This window comes from Crocodylus porosus, unplaced genomic scaffold (genome assembly GCF_001723895.1).
Source record: "Crocodylus porosus isolate Cpor-Errol unplaced genomic scaffold, CroPor_comp1, whole genome shotgun sequence".
In the NCBI taxonomy this organism is placed as follows: Eukaryota; Metazoa; Chordata; order Crocodylia; family Crocodylidae; genus Crocodylus; species Crocodylus porosus.
The window spans coordinates 68,659,072-68,680,219 of record NW_017728906.1 but is presented as its reverse complement, the minus strand read 5'-3'; the positions used below and the strand labels follow the sequence as shown (position 1 = coordinate 68,680,219).

The 21,148-nt window shown below is 43.3% G+C and overlaps 1 protein-coding gene across 1 annotated transcript in view; it reads left to right on the top strand.

Annotated features, from left to right (window-relative positions):
• Positions 1-20,600, top strand: part of MSL3 (male-specific lethal 3 homolog (Drosophila)) — a 36,777-nt gene extending 16,177 nt beyond the window's left edge. The window contains exons 11-13 of the mRNA XM_019529329.1: positions 3,906-4,005; positions 5,081-5,165; positions 17,264-20,600. Coding sequence (XP_019384874.1) covers positions 3,906-4,005; positions 5,081-5,165; positions 17,264-17,363 — 285 coding nt within the window. The 3' untranslated portion in view covers positions 17,364-20,600. The remainder of the gene's footprint in view (positions 1-3,905; positions 4,006-5,080; positions 5,166-17,263) is intronic.
• The last annotated feature ends 548 nt before the right edge of the window (positions 20,601-21,148 follow it).

Sequence of the window (21,148 nt, the reverse complement as noted above, 5' to 3'; positions counted from 1 at the left end):
GCCCATCACCACCCAAGACCCAGCTGCTGTGGCTGGAGTGGAGTGCAGTCTGGGTCCCCCTCCCCTGTGGGTGGCACAGCTGGAATGGAGCTGTGGGGGGGGATGGATACAAGCTGGCCACTGTAGGCTTGGGGCTTCTCATCCTGTTGTTCTTCCCCTGGGGCAGGGCCTGGCAGAGCAGGGTGGGTGCCACTGCCGGGAGCCCCGCACTACCATGGCAAGGTGCCCCCTGCCTGCCTGGCAGCAGTGGTGTGGTGGCTTGGAGTTATGCCCCTTGCTTCTGCTGGGTGGGCAGGGGGTATCTTGTTATGTGTTATGAGTGGTGTGGGGCTCCCTGCCCCTCTCTGCCCTACCAGGCCAGGTCTCACTTGCTGGGTCATGGAGGCCTTGGAGGAATGACAGCAGGGCGGCAGGTCCTGAGCCCACAGCAGGCAGCCTGCATCCGCCTCTGCCCCTGCACTGGGACAGATGTGGAGGACACATGTCCCCTATACACCCCTAGGTGTGCGCACATTGGTGAGGAGCCAGCCCCCCTGCCATTCCCTAGACAAGTTGCCCATGGCTCTGTCCCAGTCCACCTGGGCCCCGCGGCCACTCATTTCTACCCCGGGCCCCAAACCACAGGCCCCACGTGCTGCCCTGGCTGGGCAGCAGCCCCAGCCCTACCCAACTTCTTCCCTCTCACCCTCACTATGGTGGCCTCAATCCCTCCTTCCCTCCCCCTAGAACAGGGGTGGGCAATTATTTTGGGCGGAGGGCCGCGTACCCAGTTTTGGCAGGTTGTTGAGGGCTGCATGGGTAGCCCCACCCCTTGACAGGTGCCTCGCCCCTGGTCACCGTCTTGGGACCAATGTCACAGGGCCAGCACTGGTGGGGCCCAGAGCGGGGCACAGGCTGGCAGGGGTCTGTGGAGCCAGGCTGGGCTGCATCAGCAGGGAGTGGGGAGCTGGCACAGCTCCATAGAGCCCCTGACAGCTGGGACCCCATTCTCCTGCCACCCTGCTCTGGGCTCCACCGGCACTGGCCCCGGAACACCGGTGCAGGCCCTGTGCTCCCACTGGCTCCCTGCCCACTCACACCCAGTGTCCCCCAGCCCCGCAGTACAGGAGGGGGCAGTGCACAGCCCCAGCCCCCTGCTTGCCAGCAGGGAAGGAGCTGGTGCTGAGTGTGGAGAAAAGGCCCCTCACCCGCCCCACGGCCAGTGCTCCCTGCTGCCGGCGCTTGCAGCTTGTGTGGGGCTGTCTGGAGCAGGCACAGGCAGCCTTATGTGGGCTGCAGGTGGCCGCAGCGTGGGGCACTGGCCATGGGGTGGGCGAGGGGCCACTTTTCCCCGCGCTCAGCACCAGCTTGTAACCCACCCCACTGCTAGCCTGTCAACAGGACAGGTTACAAGGTGGTGCTGAGAGCAGTGGGGAGGGAGTAAGCAGTCCCTCGCCCACCCCATGCCTGGCACCCTGCACTGCAGCCACTCACAGCTGGCCTGGGGCTCCCTGTGCCTGCTCCAGACAGCCATGCACAGGCTGCGAGTGCCTGCAGCAGGGAGCACTGGCCATGGGGTGGGCGGGCGAGGGGCCACTTTTCTCTGCACAGGGAAGGAGCCCAGGACAAAGCTGAGCGTGGGGGGGAAAGTGGTCCCTCCCCCACCCCACACCTGGTGCCCCATGCTGCAGACACTTGCAGCCTGCATGGGGCTGTTTGGAGCAGGTACAGGCAGCTCCACACAGGCTGCAAGCAGCTGCAGCGTGAGGCACTAGGCATGGGTGAGGAGGGGCCGCTTCCCTGCCTCGTGCTCCTTCTTTGCCCAGGGTCCCCCCGCTTCCCCCTCACCTGAGCTTCCCGATCCAGAGCAGCCACATGCTCCCAGCCCAGAAACCCTGGCTGGGGCTTCTGGCTGGGTGGCGGGGCTGGGTAGGCCCTGCTGTTGTCGAAGCCCATCAGGCTTCCTCTGGGTCCTACTGCCCTTGGTTCCTGTCATTTTTGACAGGAACTAAGGGCAGAGAAATATTAATTTTCTTCATTTTTTTTAAGGATTCCGCGGGCTGGATAGAATGGCTTTGTGGGCTGCATTTGGCCTGCGGGCTGTGTTTTGCCCACCCCTGCCCTAGACTTAACTGCAGGTTACTGTGGGAGCTGCTCTCCACGCTGCCTGGTTGCCATGTGCATGTGGTACTCCCTTCCTGATCGCCGTCCTCCCACTCCCCCGAGCCCCTTGCAGGTTGGAACTCTGCCAGCCTGCAGGGGGAAACCTGCAGTTTTCCACTCTTTTCTCCTTTAAAGGAAAAAAAAATCCACATTTTACCGTGTTTTTCCGTGGTGAATAGAAAACCCAGATCCCTGGTTATAATACTATTAATCACTTCTGGTTGAAGTGGGGCGATTGTATAGGAAGGAATTTAAAGTTCATGGGGCAGAGAGGGAAAAAGTACTCTAACTTAGTGACAGCTGCATTTTCCAGATGAAGAAATTCAGATCCCTGTTTCCCCACACTCTATGTATTTTATCCAATGACTCTTCAGTGCAAAATAAGTAAGCAGTTCTCATCCCAATCTAGGATATATATTAATGGTTAGGGTACTATCTTGTGAGGTGAGGGTGTGTTTGAATTCTCTCAGGTTCAAGAGATGCTCTTCCTGGTTCTTCCTGGTATGCTGACTATCTTAATCTTATTCATAATTGCCTAGTGCTGCTTGTTTACTTCATGGGGAACCTGGGTGTTCAAATTAAAATGGTGAATTTCGCTCCTGGAGTCAGGCACATAAAAGACATTGTGATGCTCAGAGCTGCTAACTAAATTTCAAGTGTCTTGACATTTGGCTTCCAATCCCAGCCACTGTTAATGACGTTTTTTCCCATTCTGTTTCCAGGATGTGCAAAGCTCTAACTTTGTTTAACACACTATATTTTTCTCACATACATACACCCTGAGTAAGATGCACATCTTGTTTCTGAAAGGCAAAATTTAAGAAAAAAGAACTTTCCTTATAGTAAAAAACTGAGTAGCAGCACCTAGGGAGTTAAGCCTGCAAATTATTCTGCTTCCTGTGGAACTGTGGTGGAGTTACTTTTGGTTTTGTCTAGCATTAGTTGTTGTTATCATATTTTCTCAATTAATTTCCTCTCCTCAATTTCCAGTTGTTTTTGGGAAATGGTACATGCTCTGTGCGAAAAAATACAGTGCTTTGTTTTCAAAATGAGGTCACCTTGAAATAGCAATGCATATCTTTGAATGAAATGTGTTTTTATTAATAATCTTTAGGTGTACATTTATGTATAACCTTATTAATTAATATTATTCGTTTTTTGTAGTAAAATAAGAACAAATACTACTCTGTAAGAAATGGAGTGTGCCTGAGAAGGGTTTTTTTTTTTCCCCTGGATCCAGCACTTTGTTCTTTATCAACTATAACACTAATGCTGAAAGTTTTGCTTTCTGCAGTTGGAGAGGGTAGGTCACAAGTCAGGAGTCTGCAGGTGGTGAATGGAGGGCATGGACCGTGTATATGGCATTGTTAATATTATGGTGCCTCTTGTGAAACTTACAGCAAATAAATAAATAGACTTTTAAAGCTGTCTGTCAAATAGGAAAACATTTTACCAAAGTACACGTTTTGCTAGAGAATCAAGCGTTAAAATTTCTGATAGGGTTGGAGCATTGTTGTACCTGTGATGGTCCAGGAAATGTTAAGAGACAAGATTTCTTTTGATTTTGAACCATTTTAAGAGCTGTTGGACATGTTTTCAGGAATCAAGTGCCCTCCCCCAGTTCTAGAAGGGCACTTGACATTTCTGGGAGTAAATGAAGAAACTATTAGTTGTCTATTTTAGAACTCTGAGCTAGTTAGACCATAGTCTATGCCAGTCTTGATCATACCTCAATATGTATTTTTTTGAAATTTTATATTTAGGTATTGTCCTGGAAACTGATGCCAGAGAACTATCCGCCAAGTGATCAGCTGCCTCCCCCCTCATACATCTACGGCTCTCAGCATTTGCTGCGGATGTTTGGTAAAATATGAACTGTAGAGTAAAAGACAATCTGTATCTTAAGTTGGTGGTTTTCCATTAACGTTTGATTTTTTTTTTGCACCACCTCTGCTCCTCGGCAGCTTCAAGGTTCCTGTTGTCAAATACAGGACACTCTTGCTATTCGCAGAGAATCCGTTCCAGAGATCCCCTGTGAATGGTGAAATCCGTGAATATGTCAGGAGCCCGGCAGCGGGAACCTGGTGGCAGCAAGTGCAGAGCTCCCACAGATGCTGCCGGTGCTGTTGGCAGCAGGGGAGGGAAGAGTGAAGAGGAGCGGGCTGGATGGACCCGCTGAAGCCTAATCAAGAGAGAAGTTTCCCTGGGAACAGGGTGGCAGATCAATTGATCTGCGAGCTTGGAGAAACTCATGATCCACAATGAGCATTAATTGCTGTCACGCTTCCTCAATTACCGCAGCAGCAAATCAGTTAATTAATGAAAGCTATAAGGAGAGTGCACGAGAGCCGAGGAGAGAGCATGGGTTTGAATATTGACACTCGCGAATGGCAAGTCTGCAAATGGCAAGGGTTTCCTGCACTTTCAACTGTTGTGTGACTTAAATAGGAACTAACAGTTCAAAACGACATTTATTTAACAGTCCTGCTAGGAAATTGTATAAAAGCAAATTGTTGGTATGTGTGCCTCCTTCACAAGGGTGGCACAACACTGCTAAATGGAACCTTTTGTATATTTGGCATGTTGCACTTGAAAAATATGTGCATCAGCCTTTTTAAAATCCATTTTAAATATGAATTTAAAACCGTTGTAAATGTGTAGTGTTTTGAGTCTGTGTTGGATCTACAACCATTCATTAAAAAAAGCAAAAATGCTTCTAGTGCATTGTTAAACTTCAGTAAACAGGATAATACTGACTTTTTAGGCATATTTGTTATGAAAATGATGAGTTTTGTGGTGCAAAGTATTTGCCAAAGGGAGGCAGAAGCTGCTGTGCAGAGCAGTTTTATCTTCCTTTTTTGTGAGTAATAAATCTATATAAGGATAACAACTAAATTACTCAAATAGGCTAAGTATTTTTCATTTTTCTTATTTACAGTAAAGCTTCCAGAGATACTGGGGAAGATGTGCTTTCCTGACAAAAACCTAAAAGCTTTGGTAAAACACTTTGAGATGTTTCTGAGGTAAGTTGACATCACCTGTTTGTAACAACTACAAGCTTATAATGATCTAAACTTTTAGGAGAAACTAGTGATTTTTTTGCAGGGGGTGCTTCAATGTTTGGCACATGTTGTAAGAAAGGAAATGACCTCTAAGTTATCAGTTTGGGAACCTAAATGGACACAGAAGTAATGAGTCATATTTTAAATTACAAGAGTGAACCTTTAAATGTGGAAACATTAAAAGAACTTCAGAAGTTCAGCTTTAAGGGGAGAAAGCAGAATGTCTACCCATGGTATGTAGACATGAACGTAGTAATGCAGAATTGTAGCATAAAATGTTGGCTAGTACCCATAGAAAACTGCATCTGACTTGTCCTGGAAATATGTTTTTATAAGGGAATATACGCTCTGCATACAGCTGTTACTGAGGGTAGAATCTGAAGCACTGAGGTTACAAAGATATAACTGAAGTAAGAATTCAGTCTCTAGAACCTTATCTTTTTGGTGGTGAGTTTTTAAAGAAAAAAATCCCAGTTTGTGAAGACTTGTAGCTCTAAAAGTGATACTGTAAACTGAATGACATTTTTGTCTGGAAGGTAGAACTTCTTAATGCAAGTATCCAGCTTTGTGTTGTAATATTTTTTCGTGGACCTACTTCAGTACTTGGGGAAGTTGTTACGTAAGCTTTTGGGGATAAAATATCCTTCCTCAGGCTGTATCTACTTCTCTCCTAGATGTAAATTAAACTTCATTACTTTTGTTTAACTTCATTATGTAAGTGAAAGTGACCAGTGAACAAGAAAAGTTATCAGGAAACCTGTGAAACAAAAGTTATCAGAAGTAGTTAGAGAATAATTTTAAGAATAGTTCAAATAGATAAACCAAAATTATACATGAGTGTTTTTATATGCTGAGCCAAGATTAGAAGAGGGAACAAATTAGTTATTACAAGTCATAAAATCCTTGTCTTTTGTAAGTCCATGGTTTTTGTGTCCAGTGAAATTACGAATTGTTACCAGGTCTGTTTTCTGATGGTATTATGTAGCCTTTGAGAACAAGAACTGTAAGGTCAGAGATGGAACTGTAGTTCTGTGACGCATTCTCCCACTAATGGTTGGGCATATATCCTTTTATTATTTTTTCTGAGAAAATTCAGTCTGGAGCACACTGTTTCAGTCGGGAGCACATTCAGCCACAAAGTTCCCATGAGGACATTTGGTGCAGTGGTTGGGAGTCATATTTTGTGGTAGCTGTGTGTAGGATCCATGGATTCTGATTAGTTTTATTGTGGGGTGCCTTGATCATAGTGAAGGTGAGGATTTTGACAGGCTTTAGATTTGTTGTTAGGCAGGGTTTTGTTCCATTTGGAGTGTGTTGATTAGTGGAGAATGCTTCTCATGAATTTGGCAGGGCTGAGGGGTTATTTGAAAGTCTTTAGACTTAAGAATAGAAATAACTGGCCCTGATCCTATGCCCTGACCTGAGGCATGTGGATACTGTGGAGACACAGATTTTTATTCATGTTTTGGAATGGAAGCTTTTTTTCCTACCATCCATGAAAAATTCCTAGCCCAAAACCTTCGCTTAATAAACTTGGCATTACCAATATGTTTGTTGTTTAAAAAAAAAACAACAAAACTCTTTCTAGACCTGCCTGCTACTTTTTTGTATTTGCAGCTATGTCCAAATGTGCATAAAGAAAATGCACTAATTTTTATAGCTCTAATGTATTAGCTTTAATACCTGATTCCTGCTATTAGTTTTATTACTTCTCAGTACAGTTAAATTTTAATATCAGTTTCTGTTGCATAGATATTAAGGAACTAAATTGTGATGACTGTAAATCTGGTTGAACTTTATAACAGTGTGTGTTAGGCTCAGTTTAGGCAGTTGACACTTAGTTGTGACTGGCTTAGGAGCCAAAGGAATAGTCAGCATTAACCGCAAAGTGACAATAACATATATGCCTTTCAGTATATTGTGGCAAATATGTTTCAGTTTAAAAAGAATATAAATGTGAGAGGTATAATGAATTGCCAATAGAGTGTTACTGATATGGCCCTATGGACTCTTTAACTGTATTCCTTGCAGTATGGATAACTTTTTTTCTGAGGGGCTGCCTATGAAAAGTTAGTGATTTTGTAGTCTGAACATCATTGTGCTAGAGCAATTGATTTGCATCTCATCTTGGGGAAAATGGTTCCTTGATTATTAAACTTTATTCTTCTTAGAGTAGTTAATTGTCTGGGTGGTACACTTTTAAACAGACGTGTTTAGAAGGTTATAGATTTGATTGAAGTGTTTCCTGCATTGTTGCAGTGTTCACTGTGCTAATGCTTATTTAGATAAAACAATCTTTTTATCTTGAAATCAGAATTTCCATACATTGTAGAGAACTTGGAGAACTTGCTGTTATAATGCTCCCTGAAGGAAAGTCTCCAAGTATTGCTTTACAAAAGCTTTGTGCCTTTGCATGCATTTGTGAGTTACTGTAAACCAGTTGTCTTGGCTTTTGTTGCAGTTGTCCTACTCAGTCTTTGAACGCTAGTCGCAAACATGCTCTTCTTGGTAACTCTAGTAATGTCTATTCAAGTGGAGTACTTAAAACCGAAGTACTGTAACAGCATCTTGACTGGAATGGGAGACTTTTTGGTAGCTTTTTTTTATATTTTGGTTTTATCTGTGACAGAGAAGGAAGGCACAAAAGAACGTAATTTACCAAATACTTAAAAAATCAGCTAAACCTTTATTTTGAAGACAGTTTTTTATCACTATTATTTATAAGCAGAGGAGAAATTTCTTGTTGGAGGAAGCTTGTCTGTTTTCTTTTCAAATTATATCTGGTGTCCAGTTCCATTTCTGGGAAGGAAGATGATTAGGAAATGTTAAGTAAGAATATCTTCTCTTTCCAGTTCTACTGAAATTGTCACCTATATGAAACAGCAACTGTTTTGTATTTATGTTAGAGACAAGAATCTGCTCACTTGATAGAGTATAATCATCTGTGGAAACAGGGAGTTTTGTGCAGCAGGCTGAGGTTTCTTCCTTTTCTTTTAAATCCAATTAATGGACCAAAAGGGATTTATGTATTTGCTAGACGTACTGTATTTATCCAAATCCAAGTTGACTTTGAATTTAAAGCCCCTGGCAGATGTGCAAATAAAGGTGCCATGGGATCTGATGCATGAGCCCCACAGTTCCACAAGTTCATGGCAGAAGGCATGATTGTGAGATTGAGCTTCACAACCCATAATGGCTTATTGATCATGTAAGGAGAGTCTGGACTCCATGATTCTGGCCTCCCTCTGCACTGGCAAGTAGAAAGCTCTTGTGGCTAGGAGCTGTCAGCTTATTTGGGCTCCCAGCTATGGGGACACACCCTGCTGTATGTTCCTGCACCCTCCTCTCAGGGTGGCTTAGAATTACAGATATAAAAAGTGATAGGAAGGGAATAAAGTATTAAAATACAAAATGAACCTATGTCCCCACTCTTTCTCCCCCCCACACGCATGCACTCAAAAGCAGTCCACTCTCCTGTCTGCTTTCTTGCCTCTAAGGAAAACCCATAGGCTTTTTGGCACCAGCCAGTGTAGATGAGGTATTATTTGATTGGTATTAAACTACTTATTATCAACCATGTTTAAAATTTTATTTAACAATAGAATCAGTTAAGCTAACACTAATTTATTCCTAGTGCAGGTGGGGATTTCAGCTCTGAACTTTAGAGAGAGAAATTCACTTTTTCAGATTTATAGTTTCATTCAGTCTTTGGGCTGTTGCAGTCTCTTGGATTGAGAAACATATTCTCATAGTCTTAATATACTACTTTTGTCTGGAAGCTCATTTTACAGTATGCTTACTCATGGCCTGATGGATGCTCTAAATTGATATTGAGACCCTGTTCTTCAGTACTTTTCAATCACACTTGAGTTTGCTTTTGGACATAGTCTGGAAAATTGAGATCAAACAGCTATTGTAAGAGAAGAGCATCTACTGTCAGATTCCTTACTAAATGAAAGCTGAATCTATTGTACTTGGCCCATCTACCTATAAATCCTGTATAGTGTGAATTTCCTTCACGGACAAAACTTGCAAAGTAATTTTTCTTTGAGTATAGAACTTCTTGAAATTAAAACGGGTTTGTGAAACAAATGACACTATCCAGTTATGAAACAATTGAAAACGTCGTGTAGTGAGGCAAAATTGTGGTAGCAGTTGAGCAAGGGAACTGACAGATATGCTGTTACTTTGTGATAACAGTCAGTCAGGTTCATTGAGGTACATGTGTAACTTGGAGTTTGTCTTAAGGTTGGGAAAAGCATATAAAGAGGACGAGGAAAGGTCAAAAAGGTTGCTTGAGAGAAGAGCTTGTGAATGGGTAAGATTGTTTAGCATAAGGTTTTTCCATAAGTATCTAAAGGACAGTGAAAGATACGGCTTTTACTGTGGTGTACTAGCAAGCCTTTGTCAAGTGTAGACGTAATGAGGGGGGAAAAAAATGTCTCTAACGGTTCCTTGAGTCCAAGAATTCTTACTCTTAGATTTGATGTTTCTAGAATAGGTCTGGATACATCTGTGGCACAAAGCTATTTTCTTTTTCTGAGTCAAAGGCAATGGAAAGTAGCACAAGAACTGTTCTGTCAGAATCTAGTGATTAGTTGCTCTGCTCACCAGCTGCAACTAACTTAAGTCTTCCTGCTATACATTTTTTGTGTTGGGTACAATCTAAAAATTTCCTTTGCACAAGTATGTGCTTTTGGTACAAATTTAATAAAATATATTATTGGATTGATCCTTCTTTTAAAGAATCTGCAGGCTTGTCTCCAAAATGCTGTTTAAATAATGAGTAATTGGAGTTTACGATGCTAGTGACTGGGATAATCTCCCCTTCATAAATGGTTACTATTCTGTATTAGAGGAGCCATTTGAAGAAGAGAGAAATAAATTTAGATCCTTTCCTTCTACATGCTTTGTGTCTCGGGTAACAGTTGTGATTTGGTGATGTTGCTCCCTCTGTACTAGAAATGTCCTTTCAGTCAAATGGATTTACTTTTTACAGCCCCTCCAGAAAGTGACAACTAATCATCATTTTCCCCATTCACTACTTCTGTTGTACTTGGAGTAGTGAGAAGTGTTAGTTTCTAAGATGATGCTTCTGAAATTAGAAATGCATTTATCTTTGTGAAACCACCTTGGCTTTTCAGATTCTGGGAGGTAGTTCTGTAACTAAAAGTTGATAGTATTTTCATTAGAAGCTATTAATATTAGTAGAACTCATTTCATCCCTCAAACCATTAATTCTTAATGTTTTAAGGCAGCTTGCCTTGTATATTGCTAATCTTGCCTCTGCGTCATAAAGGAAGAAAAATATATATAATACTATTAGAGGTGCACTGATAAATCAGTCACGTATTGGATTGGCACTGATGCAAAGAAAATTAGCGTTGTCGGCAGTTGGCTTTTTTGGTTGATAATGCCAGCGATAAATGCCACTTGCATATGCATAGCTGCAGCATGCATGCAGCCAGGAATGCAGCTCGGCAGCTTGGAGAGCAGCATCCTGCTGGTAAATCTGTGGGGCAGGGAAGGGGCATAAGCTGCCTGCGGCTGTGCCCTGCCCTGGCATCATATTCACCACCCTGGCTGGGCAGCACCTACCCCAGTCTCTGCCCCACTCCCCCCCCCTCACTGTGGGTGGAGATCGAGGGGAGGGGAGGGACTGGGGCAGGTGCTGCCCAGCCAGGGTGGTGAATATGATGCCAGGGTGGAGCATGGCACAAAACTGCAGGCAGCTTATCCAGGGTGCGTGGGAGGAGGGACGGGGGTTAGCTTCCTGCCAGTGCATGCACCCCTGGGGGAGGCATAAGGGGCATGTACCCCCCTTGGATCTGTGCGCAGGGTAAGGGAGGGCTGCCCACTTAGGGCCAGGGGCAGGCCCAGCCTCTTCCCAGAAGGGGGCTGGGCCAGGGGTGGGCTTGGGGACAGCAGGGCAGGCTCAGCTGTGTGGGTCAGGTAGTGGCGCTGGGAGGGGTAGCTACAGGGAAGCTATGGGGAATTTTGTGGTGGCTATAGCTTTCCCTAGCACCACCTCTGCTTGGGAACTGCAGTCTGCTGCCTTTCCCTCAGGAGCTCTGGTGCTATAGCCACTCCAAAACTCCTTGTAGCCAGCGCTACTGCTGCCATTGCTTGCTTGTGTAGCTGAGCCTGCCCCGCTCCCACCTGTTCTGGGCGCAGCCTCTGGTCCTGAGCCTGCAGCGGGCAGCCCACTCTTGCCCCACATACAAATTTGGGGGGTGGGGCACATGCCCCCCCATATCTCCCCCAGGGGTATGCACAGCAGTGGGGAGCCGCCTCCCTTCCCTACCTCCGCTGTGTCCCCTGGGTGAGCTGCCTGTGGCTCTTTCGCTTCTGGCCCCAGGGTCGCATTCACCACCTTGGCTAGGTAGCGTCTGCCCCTGCCCCACCACTCCCTTCCTCTCCCTCTGTGGGGGCCTCTTTTCATCCCCATTACTTAATGATTACCTCGTAAGCCCCTTCCTGCCCACAGACTTACTGGCAGGGTGATGCTCTCCAAGCTGCCCAGCTGCATTCCTGTAAATTGACAATTGGATTGGTATCAGCTGATATGGCCAGTTAATAATTGGCTATCGGTATTGGCCAAGAAATTCTTTAGCAGTGCACCCCTAAATACTACTGATACATTGAGAGAGATACAAACAGAGATTTAGTTTAATATTTGACTAGAATAAGAGAATCCTGCCACCATTTTGGCTCTGGGCCACTCTCACCCCACCCCACCATGTTGGGCTGGCTCTTCCCTCTGCTATCACATCAGCCCTGCAGGCAGCAACAGTGCAGGGGGGCGTCCCCACCTCCCCGGTGGTATCCTGACCTTGCTGCCCCCCGACGGTGCTGCCACCACCTCCAAGGAGCAAGGGGTGGGGAATGAGGCCAGCTCCGATGACCTCACCTCCCCCGCTCTGTTTCTTTAGGGAGCAGGGTGGGGGGGCAAGGCCAATGCTGCTGGCCTTGCGCCCCCTGTTTCATCTGCTGTGTTGCTGCTGCCTCCAGGAAGCAGGGTGGGGGATGGTGGGCGAGGCCAGCTGCACCTCGCCATCATGGTGGCCCTCTACTGCGGTGCCACCTCCTGTCCCAACGCTGTATTCACACTCTGATTGGTTGTTTCAGTCATGCAGACTAAGGCTTTTATAATATTAGAATATTTTTTGATTTTGGTTGCTGAATGTAAGATATAAGTTGTCAGCAGCATTTTCTGTAAGCAGTAATTCCTTCTATGTTACTGAAACTCATGGTAATTTAACTAATTGTTTAGTGTCTTCCTATCCAGAAAAAAAATGAATGTGTTTTTGTAAAACAGAAGATGCCTTTAAGCTTTTTAACTTGGTGGTCATGTTTAATAAATAATGTAATCCAAGGTTTTTGAAGTAATTTAAAACTAAAAACACTTTCAAAATACTGTGCTTTTTTTTTTTTTCTTTTTAAATGAAGAAGTGCAGCTCTAAATCTTGGCTTGTGGATTACATTGGCAATTGCCAATGTATAGTCATGCTACTTCCACTAGAAGTGAAGCATCGAGGTTCATTCCAAGGTTCAGACTATAAATCCCCTAATGTAACTCCATGCCAGCTACCTGCATTATAGTAGCAGGCCAAGATGAAAAACGGCTTTTGGCAGGGCTGCAACTCTCCTTCTTTGCACTTAGATGGAGATGGGTGTTGATAAACAGATGCAAGGCTTGCACTACACTTTTGCTCCATTTTTCTACCACAACACTAGCCAGTGAATAATCAGAATAGTAATTTGTACCAGGTGTAGGGTTGAGGCACGTTTCTTCCCACTCCCTCTGAGCAGCCGGGAAGTGAGAAGCAAATTCAACTGAATAACGTTCTGCCGGACTTGTTCATTTGGAAGTATATATTGTTTTGTACTATGCTTATATTGAAGCCAAAGGTTGTTTCTTAAATAATTCTTAAGGTAAAAATTCTGTCCCATCCAAATATCACTTTGATTAACTTCTGCATTGAGTTCTTAATGATTCTTAGGTATTTGAAGAGGAAAAAGAGCCTTTACCAAGAGTCTGATTTTAACCTCTTGGAAACATTACCCAAGCTCTGTCTGTTGCAGGCTCTACCGTTTTATTAACATGGCAGTTCCTAGAGTGAGATAGTTTTAAAACTATGTGGTACTGAGTTTAGAAAGTTGCTTTGATGAGAAATTCCCACCCTTTTAATTTACTGTGAGCTTAGTTGGTGTCTTCTAAATTCAGAATCAAAATCCATGAAGGACTCTTAGCTCAGTTCTGTGCAAGTGGCTCATTTTAACTCTTTTTGTTTCCCTCAGCATCTCATGATTCAAGACCTTTTTTATGTGACTTCAGGAATACATCATTTAGTAGAATTTTCATGCTATGGTAACTTAAAAAGGTGTTATTTTCATTGTCTGTGAATAAAATAGACGTATAATATTTATGGTAGACACTTCTGAGGGCAGGGAAAGTTTTGGCTTTATTATCTCTCTGAATTCTTTTTTATAAGGAGTATGTTTATTTCAGGTATTAAATACTGTATTATGTATTTTGGCAAAACTAGCAAAGTGGCATTTAATTGGCAGGTGACCAGCAGAAGTCATATGGTACTGATAAGTATTGCTTCACTCTTGATTTTTCTAATACAGTTGTTCTCAACATTTTTAGATTCCAGGCACCCCTGCTATAACTTTTGTGAACCCCATTTCAAAAGCCAATTAATTTATTATAGTGCTTACCTCCTTGCATAGGGGCTGGGTGGCAGTGGCGGTGCTGGGGGAGAAAATAGGAGTGGTCCAACAAGGGTGAGCAAGTGGTGGGCTTGCCTCTTCTCATGGGGGCCGGGCAGCGGGAAAGAGGTGAGAGGAGAGGCTGAGCCAGTTGAGAATTGTTGTTGTAACAGCTCTTGTGGTTCTATATTGTTTTTTTATTCAAGGATAAAGAGTTAGGACACGTCTATTAGTCTTGGCAACTGCTAAAATATGGTGCTTTTAAAACTAGTTCAGATTCACTGTAAAGTAGCTTCAGTTTCATTGATTTTTGAAGAACAACCTTTTCATTCCTTTAGGACAAAAGATGTAGGGCACCATTGTACTGGAAAACTAGTATACTAGAAACTCTTAAATGGTTCATCATACTTACAATTTTTGAAACTTAGAATAATTTTTATACATTTACTTTCAATACTATCTTATCCTCATATATGCCTTTTTTTCTTTGTACTGCCTTGTCACGTACTGAGCCTAATTACCTGACAGCTTTTATAGGAACCACTAAGAAGGCAGTTGGGTGTGCATATTTACATACAGAAAGCTGTTAGAGATGCAGTGTAGAATACTTAATTAGGCAATACCAGAAAAAGATCATGCATGAGATCAGGGGTAGGCAACGTTTTTTGGCCTGAGTGCCAAAAAACCCCACAATGCCTACCTTGGAAGGCACCGGAGTGCCGACATGCCAGAAAAACAAAACGAGGGCAGGGGGTACATGACAGGATGCTCTGTTTGTGCCCCTGCGCCCAGCCCAGGCTTCGTGGCTATCAGCAGCTACCCAGAACCTGGGCCGGCTGTAGCCAGGAAGCTATTGCTTCCCCACCCCGGCCCTGGCCCTAGCTGCCTCCCAGCCCCAGACCTGACCCCGGGCTCCAGGGCAGCAGCAGATATTGGCAGTGCTCCCTGCTGTGCTGTCCTTGTTGCTGCTTCTGCAGAGCAGCGTGTGGAACCGGGCGCAGCAGGGCACAGCAGGCGGTGCAGAAAGCTGCCTGCTGCTCTAAGCTCCTCGCTGCCCTGGCCATACTTCCCCAGCAGGCGGGGGCAGCAGCGAGGGACACAACCCTGCATGCTGTCCACGCTGCTCCCGTACACACAGGGGAAGTGTGACCTGGCAGCACAGAGCTTGCAGCAGCAGGCAGCTTCCCTGTGTGACCCCTCTGTGAAGTGTTGCTCTGGGTTGCATGTGCTGTGCTGCTGGCCCTGCTGCCGTCCTGTGGGCCCTCTGGAGCACAGCGTGTGTGAGCCAGAGTGGCAGCGCACAGAGGGGCCACACAGGGAAGTTGCCTGCTGCTGCAAGCTCCACGCTGCCCGGGTCACACTTTCCTTGTGTGCACTGGTGCAGGGTAGGCAGCATGCAGGGTTGTGCCTCTCTGGGGTGGGGTGGTAGAAGTAGTCTGTAGCCTCCTGGCTGCAGCTGGCCTAGCTTCTGGGTAGCTGTTGATAGCCACGGAGCCTGGGTAAATGCACAGGTTGTAGGAAATGCCTTTTCTCATATTTTTGTCTCTTCTTTACAACGAATTTGGTTTTTAAATAAGAACTTCTGAGTGTTCAACAATTAATGTATTCCTTTTTAAATTTGCTATATATGTACACAGAGTATTCCTCATCAGGATCCTTTGATCTTAAGAAATGCAGAGCATCAAAAGGAATAGTTACGGCACCATAGTTAAGAATTAGGTTGGAGAGACTGTATGCAGTGTAGGTACAGATAAACTTTTAAATGAATATTTATAAAGACCAGTGGGGGGCCAGCCTTTTTGGTAAATGTGCCACAAATTAAGTCCTGCATCTGCCCGGAGTGCCACTTCCATTCTCTTTCTCTGCTTTCTGCTGCCTGTCCTCTCCCTGATCTGCTGCATGAAACACAGAGGCTGCCTATGATGCTTGTTGGCACATGTGCTACAAGTTGGCTGCCAAAGGTATAGACATAAGTATCTTATACTAATTGACTGAAGTTTTGGCTTCTAAAGGATAAAGTGTACTAGCAGTCCAGACATGTACAGTGAGACCTGAATAATGCACCTATGTTAGCTCTGTTATCCTTTAGTTCCATTGTTTTCCTCACTCATGTGTACAAATGAGCAAATTGGTAAATGTAGGTATGTTAAACTTGTCAGGCCCTGTGGGCCAGATGAATGATGAATGGTATGCAGCTGGTACGCAGACTGGACGAAGGGCACAGGATCAGTCCATGAGTCCCACGTGCTGGATCCAGCGCATGGGGTTGGATGGTCTGGTTTGAGCACCACATTGAGCATGCACCCTGGACCACCCCTGCATGCTGAATATGATGGGTGGGTAGGCTCCAGGACTCACGGGCTGGATAGTGGGGCACTGTGGGGTGGATTTTCAACGTCTTTGGGTTTAAAATGTCACCAGAGCTTAGATGTCTTGTCTTTTCTACAATGATTGATGACACATTTGACATAGTTGGCATGTACCATAGTCTGGCCCTGTGCCTCTGTGCTGTCATGAATCATAAAGTGTGACCTTTCTCTAGGGACTCCCTTGCCCCCTTTCCTCAGCGCCCCCCCCCCCCCTAAAAAAAGGAGGGGGTTGGATGTCAAGAAAAGGGGAGCTTATACTTGGCTGTAGAAACTAATTCTTCCACGTTCTAGCAGCTACATCATTGTTTAGGGAATTCCGCTCTCTGCTTATATGGGAGAAAGGCACATGCTAGCCAGACAATGTGGCTGTGATGGAAGGTTTTTCTTCTTTTGCCTTATTTCGAGAAAATGCCGAGTTATACAGCTGTAGAACTGCAGCGACTCAAGGATTTGTACAGCAGTGTCTTGTGAACAAGGAATCCATGAAGGATGGAAGGGACAGATTACTTACAGGCATACACAAGGACTAATGAGGTTGTATTTATTTTTAAGGATACAGATAGTTCATATAGACATCCAAGAGACAGTATATACATCTGATGCAGAGATAATTACATTCCTTTTTTTAATACCGATGAAAGGTACAGAGTAGTCATAGGGAGTAGGTGCAACAGATGGAGTTGCAAAAAACTTTGTCATCTCTTGCTTTTAGGTGCTTATTCTCAGAAACTATTTCACAGTGAATTTTTCACATGTAGTTTAACTGGGGATTTTGTGTGTAGCACAATCAAAATTCTTGCTATTTGAGGATGAGGCAGTTTTTCTTATGGCTGAGAGCCTTTTACACTTTGAAATTTGGTATGTGTAGTCTTCCATGTGCAGTATATGCTTCTGAGAATTGCTCATCTCACAGTACCTCCTCTTTTTAAACAAAGTCTTTATGGTCTGTTTCTGTGTGTGTTCCCTCCCCCTCAGGTTTTTAGCAGAATACCATGATGATTTCTTCCCAGAATCTGCTTATGTAGCTGCATGCGAGGCCTACTATAGCACCAAAAATCCTCGGGCAATCTACTGAAGCTTTTAACGAACAATTGAATCCTGTGTACGCTGCCCATGATATTGCTGCTTTGCCACATGGCTGCAAGAAGAAGATGAGAAGAACTTTGAATGTCTTTCACTTGGGCAAGAGAGAATATCTTCTGTGATGCCTGGATTACTTAACAGAGATGGACTGCTTCCTTAAGAGCTGTGCAAAGACAGCATTTTGAATTGCTCAGTGGGTTCAGTATACACTCCAGTTTTAGATGTATGAAGAAAGCCCTGCACTGATTTCTAATGCATAGGACTGCATATAATTAAAACAAAGGGGGAAAGCAGATGCATTAGCAATTGGACATTTTCATGAAAACAAATGCTTCTTCCTGTGTTTCTTTTTAATGTGAACTCCTCAGCCTAAAAAAATAAGACTGACTTCACAGTTACATAAAAAGAATGCTTAATTGGCATCCTACGGATATATTTTCATGCATGGAACTTGGTTTTGGGTTTTGGGTTTTTTGTCTTTTTTGTAAAACTGTCATGGTAGAAAAGATTGTTTTGATGTAAAGGAAAATTTATATAGCTGTCCTGTTTGCATGATCTCTGCCTCAGGAAAATGGTTTTCTGTGGCTTCAGTGAAAGATTTGTTGCTTGCTTTAGCTTTTTAAAAAGGTATCTGTCTCATCCCATGGCAGGGGTGTCAAAGTTCCAAGGAATTCAGACCTCACCAGTGATTGATCTCACATGTGGCTGCAATTGATTCCCAGCATCACTGCAGAAAAACAGAATATTTTACTAGGTCTCCTAGGAGTAGGATCAGATAATAAAGTGAAAGCAGTTATTTTGGCAAGCATTTTTTTTTTTTAATAAAGTGCACATTGGCTCTCTAATTGAGAGCGTGATACTGGCTGTCTAATCTTAAATATGTCTTTGTTTGGCTTTGCTTAGTACTCTTGTTCACTAAATATTGCAGAGTATATGGAGAATGAGGAGGCAGTAGCAGTCCAATGTAAAAATGGTGTCTTCTTCCTGTAGTGTTCTTTCTTTCCATAAATCAGAAGTACATCTCTTTAGATTTATGATGGCACTTATTTTTTTTTTTTTTTTTTTACACTCTATAGCACTGCAAAACTCATACAGCTGCATGGGATTAAGCTGAGTTCTATTATCCCTCTGACAATACATAATCAGCAGAGATGAACTAAAAAAATCTATTTGAGATTTTGTAGCATCTGAGGCCCTTGGCAGGCATTAAAATAAGGGTGAGAGTGGAATCCGAGGAATGTTTTTCCCAAGCTCAAAAACTGTGTATCCTGCTGTGCCATATGTGTATGGCAGGATGCACAATGTTTGGATGAACTGTAATATTCCTCAGATCCAATCTCACTACTACTGGGGGCTACCCACAGGACCTGTTACCCATGTATTGGGGAGTAGATGGTTGTATCCTGGACCCCGGGGCTGCCATGTGTTCAGTCCAGTTCTCGGTTGACTTTACAATATGGGACTGGGCACAGGGTAGCCCTCAGTCTAAAAACTACATGTGGAAACTGGATTGTGTTTAAGTACAGCTTAAGCAGAGGCTTTGGATTCTTATCTCATTATTTGAACTAACTTTTTATAACCTCTGTGTCCCTATGAATGCACTTTGTTTAACTCCTTTTGCATCTCTCAGCAGTGTCCCCTCTTTTTCCTCCCCATTGCATCTCTTTTTTTTATTTAAACTACTGCTTTCTATTTAAAACCCTTGCTCTCTACAGATCCACTCATAGAATATGACAAATTCAAAGAATCTGTTGCTTACAAAAGCTTATGCCTCTGAATTAGCCTATACGATGCCACTCTGCCTTGCCTTCTGTACAAATTTTAGGTTAGTGATCTTATTAGAGAATCATTCTTTTTGACTTGGAAATATTGAATTAGAATGTGCATCTGTGATACTGCAACTAAAAAGAACCAGCAATTTGGGGAGTTAGGAAGAACCAGCTTCCGAATGTAAATAACACATTTAATCTGTAAACCTGAAATCCAATCTTACCACTCGGTTACTTTTCAGAGTGTAATGGCACTCTAAATCCTTTGAACTGAAAAAGTAAAGAGATTCTTGGTTTCAGTATTTTAGGCTTGCAGAAAGGTTTCTCTATTTAAACTTAATGGTTCTTGCACTAATCTCAGTTTGACATGGATTCAAAAGATTTGTGGATCTTTATTTCTGAAGGGTCATTCTTTTACTCTTCTAGCCTTCATTCATTCATTCGTTCTGAATTTTCAATATGGTCTGAATATTCAAAATCCTCTGTATGATGGGAGCATGTCTAAAGTTAACCTTCATATACTAGGGGAAAAAAAATTCATTAATGAATGTCTAACAAGCCATTCAGCTTGAAATATCGCTAAAACTATCCTTGGTCCTTTTCATTGTTGCAGATCCCTGCAACAATGGTATGTCAAATCTTTTGTTCCACCCTATCAATACTTAGGAATAAAAAGGCAAGTTCAGAGCTGAGTTGAAACCTTATAAAATAGCTGTGTGTAACTGCAAAAAAATGGCATTTTGTCTGTGTAATTTATAATGTTTTATATATTCAACTCATTGAGTTAACACAATAATTCTATAACACCACTTCAAAATGGAATTAGAAAATCCAAGTATTTACAGCTGGATTGTGATCATAAAAAAACTTCCTTTTGTGACTTGAAATTTTGCAAGTGGGGGATATAGCAAAGCCCATAGTGGTAGAACTCAGCGTGTCACTTATTTCGAAGTAAATGTATCCACAGAGGTTTTATTACCTGTATAACTGTAGTAATTATGTTTGTGAATTTCCCTGTGCCAGCAAGCAAGCTCCTTGCAAGGGCAAAGGCAAAGCTAAAATGTGCCTAAACTAGGTCTGTGCAGCATTTCAAATAAGGCTGGCTAGCTTGACTTGGAAGTGGGGAAGTTTATAGTAAGTGTAAGTTTATAGAGAAAACAGAGTCTATATGGCATAATGTTGGCTTGGGTACTGGAAGCAGCATATAAGTGCTTCTTAATAGGCTAATTAGTCCTAGCACAAATGAGCGTTAATGGAGCTGTGCTGCTGTTGCCATTGCTGCTACTATTCAGAGTGAACTTCAGTATGTACACATCATTGAATTATACCGTGTGGGCATAACATGAATTGGGTATGTGTAAGATTTGCTTTCTGGTTCCAAACCAGTCAATCAATTAAATAACTTGAATCCTTCCGTTTCATTAGTAGGTTCTACTTCTAGTTTTAATAGGTTTCTTTAAGTTGTGTGTGGGGGGGGAGGCAAGGGTAACATCCAAAAAAACATTTTCAACTAAATATCTTTGGTTATTCATTTTGGTGCTGCACTGTTTCTTAGTAGGGAGGAAGACTCTGCTGAAATAACTGTTAAACTTGAGTTCTTGGTATATTGTTCATGGTGGGAATGTCACAGACCAGGGCTCCATTGTTTTAGGGGCTGTGCAAGTAAAATGAAACAGTCTTTTCCCAAAAGAGCTTCAAGCATTTGTGATCTTATTCTCAGTACTGGGACACTAACATCACCTTTTGACTCTCAATTTAAGACTAGCTAAATGTGAAACTTTTGGCTTGATAATGATATTGATGTTTTTTGTGCTTTTTATTTTTAAAGGAGGCCTGGAAAAAGTTTGTTCAAACTATAATGTATCACTGGTGTTAAATCCATCTAATCCAGTTCTTTAATGAACTAGTTTTCCATTTTCATGAATCTAGGTGAATATTTGGCAAGTGACCTACGTGTGGGTCTGGTGGCTATTTAGCTAAATAAAAATTGCCAGGCATGATAGGACAA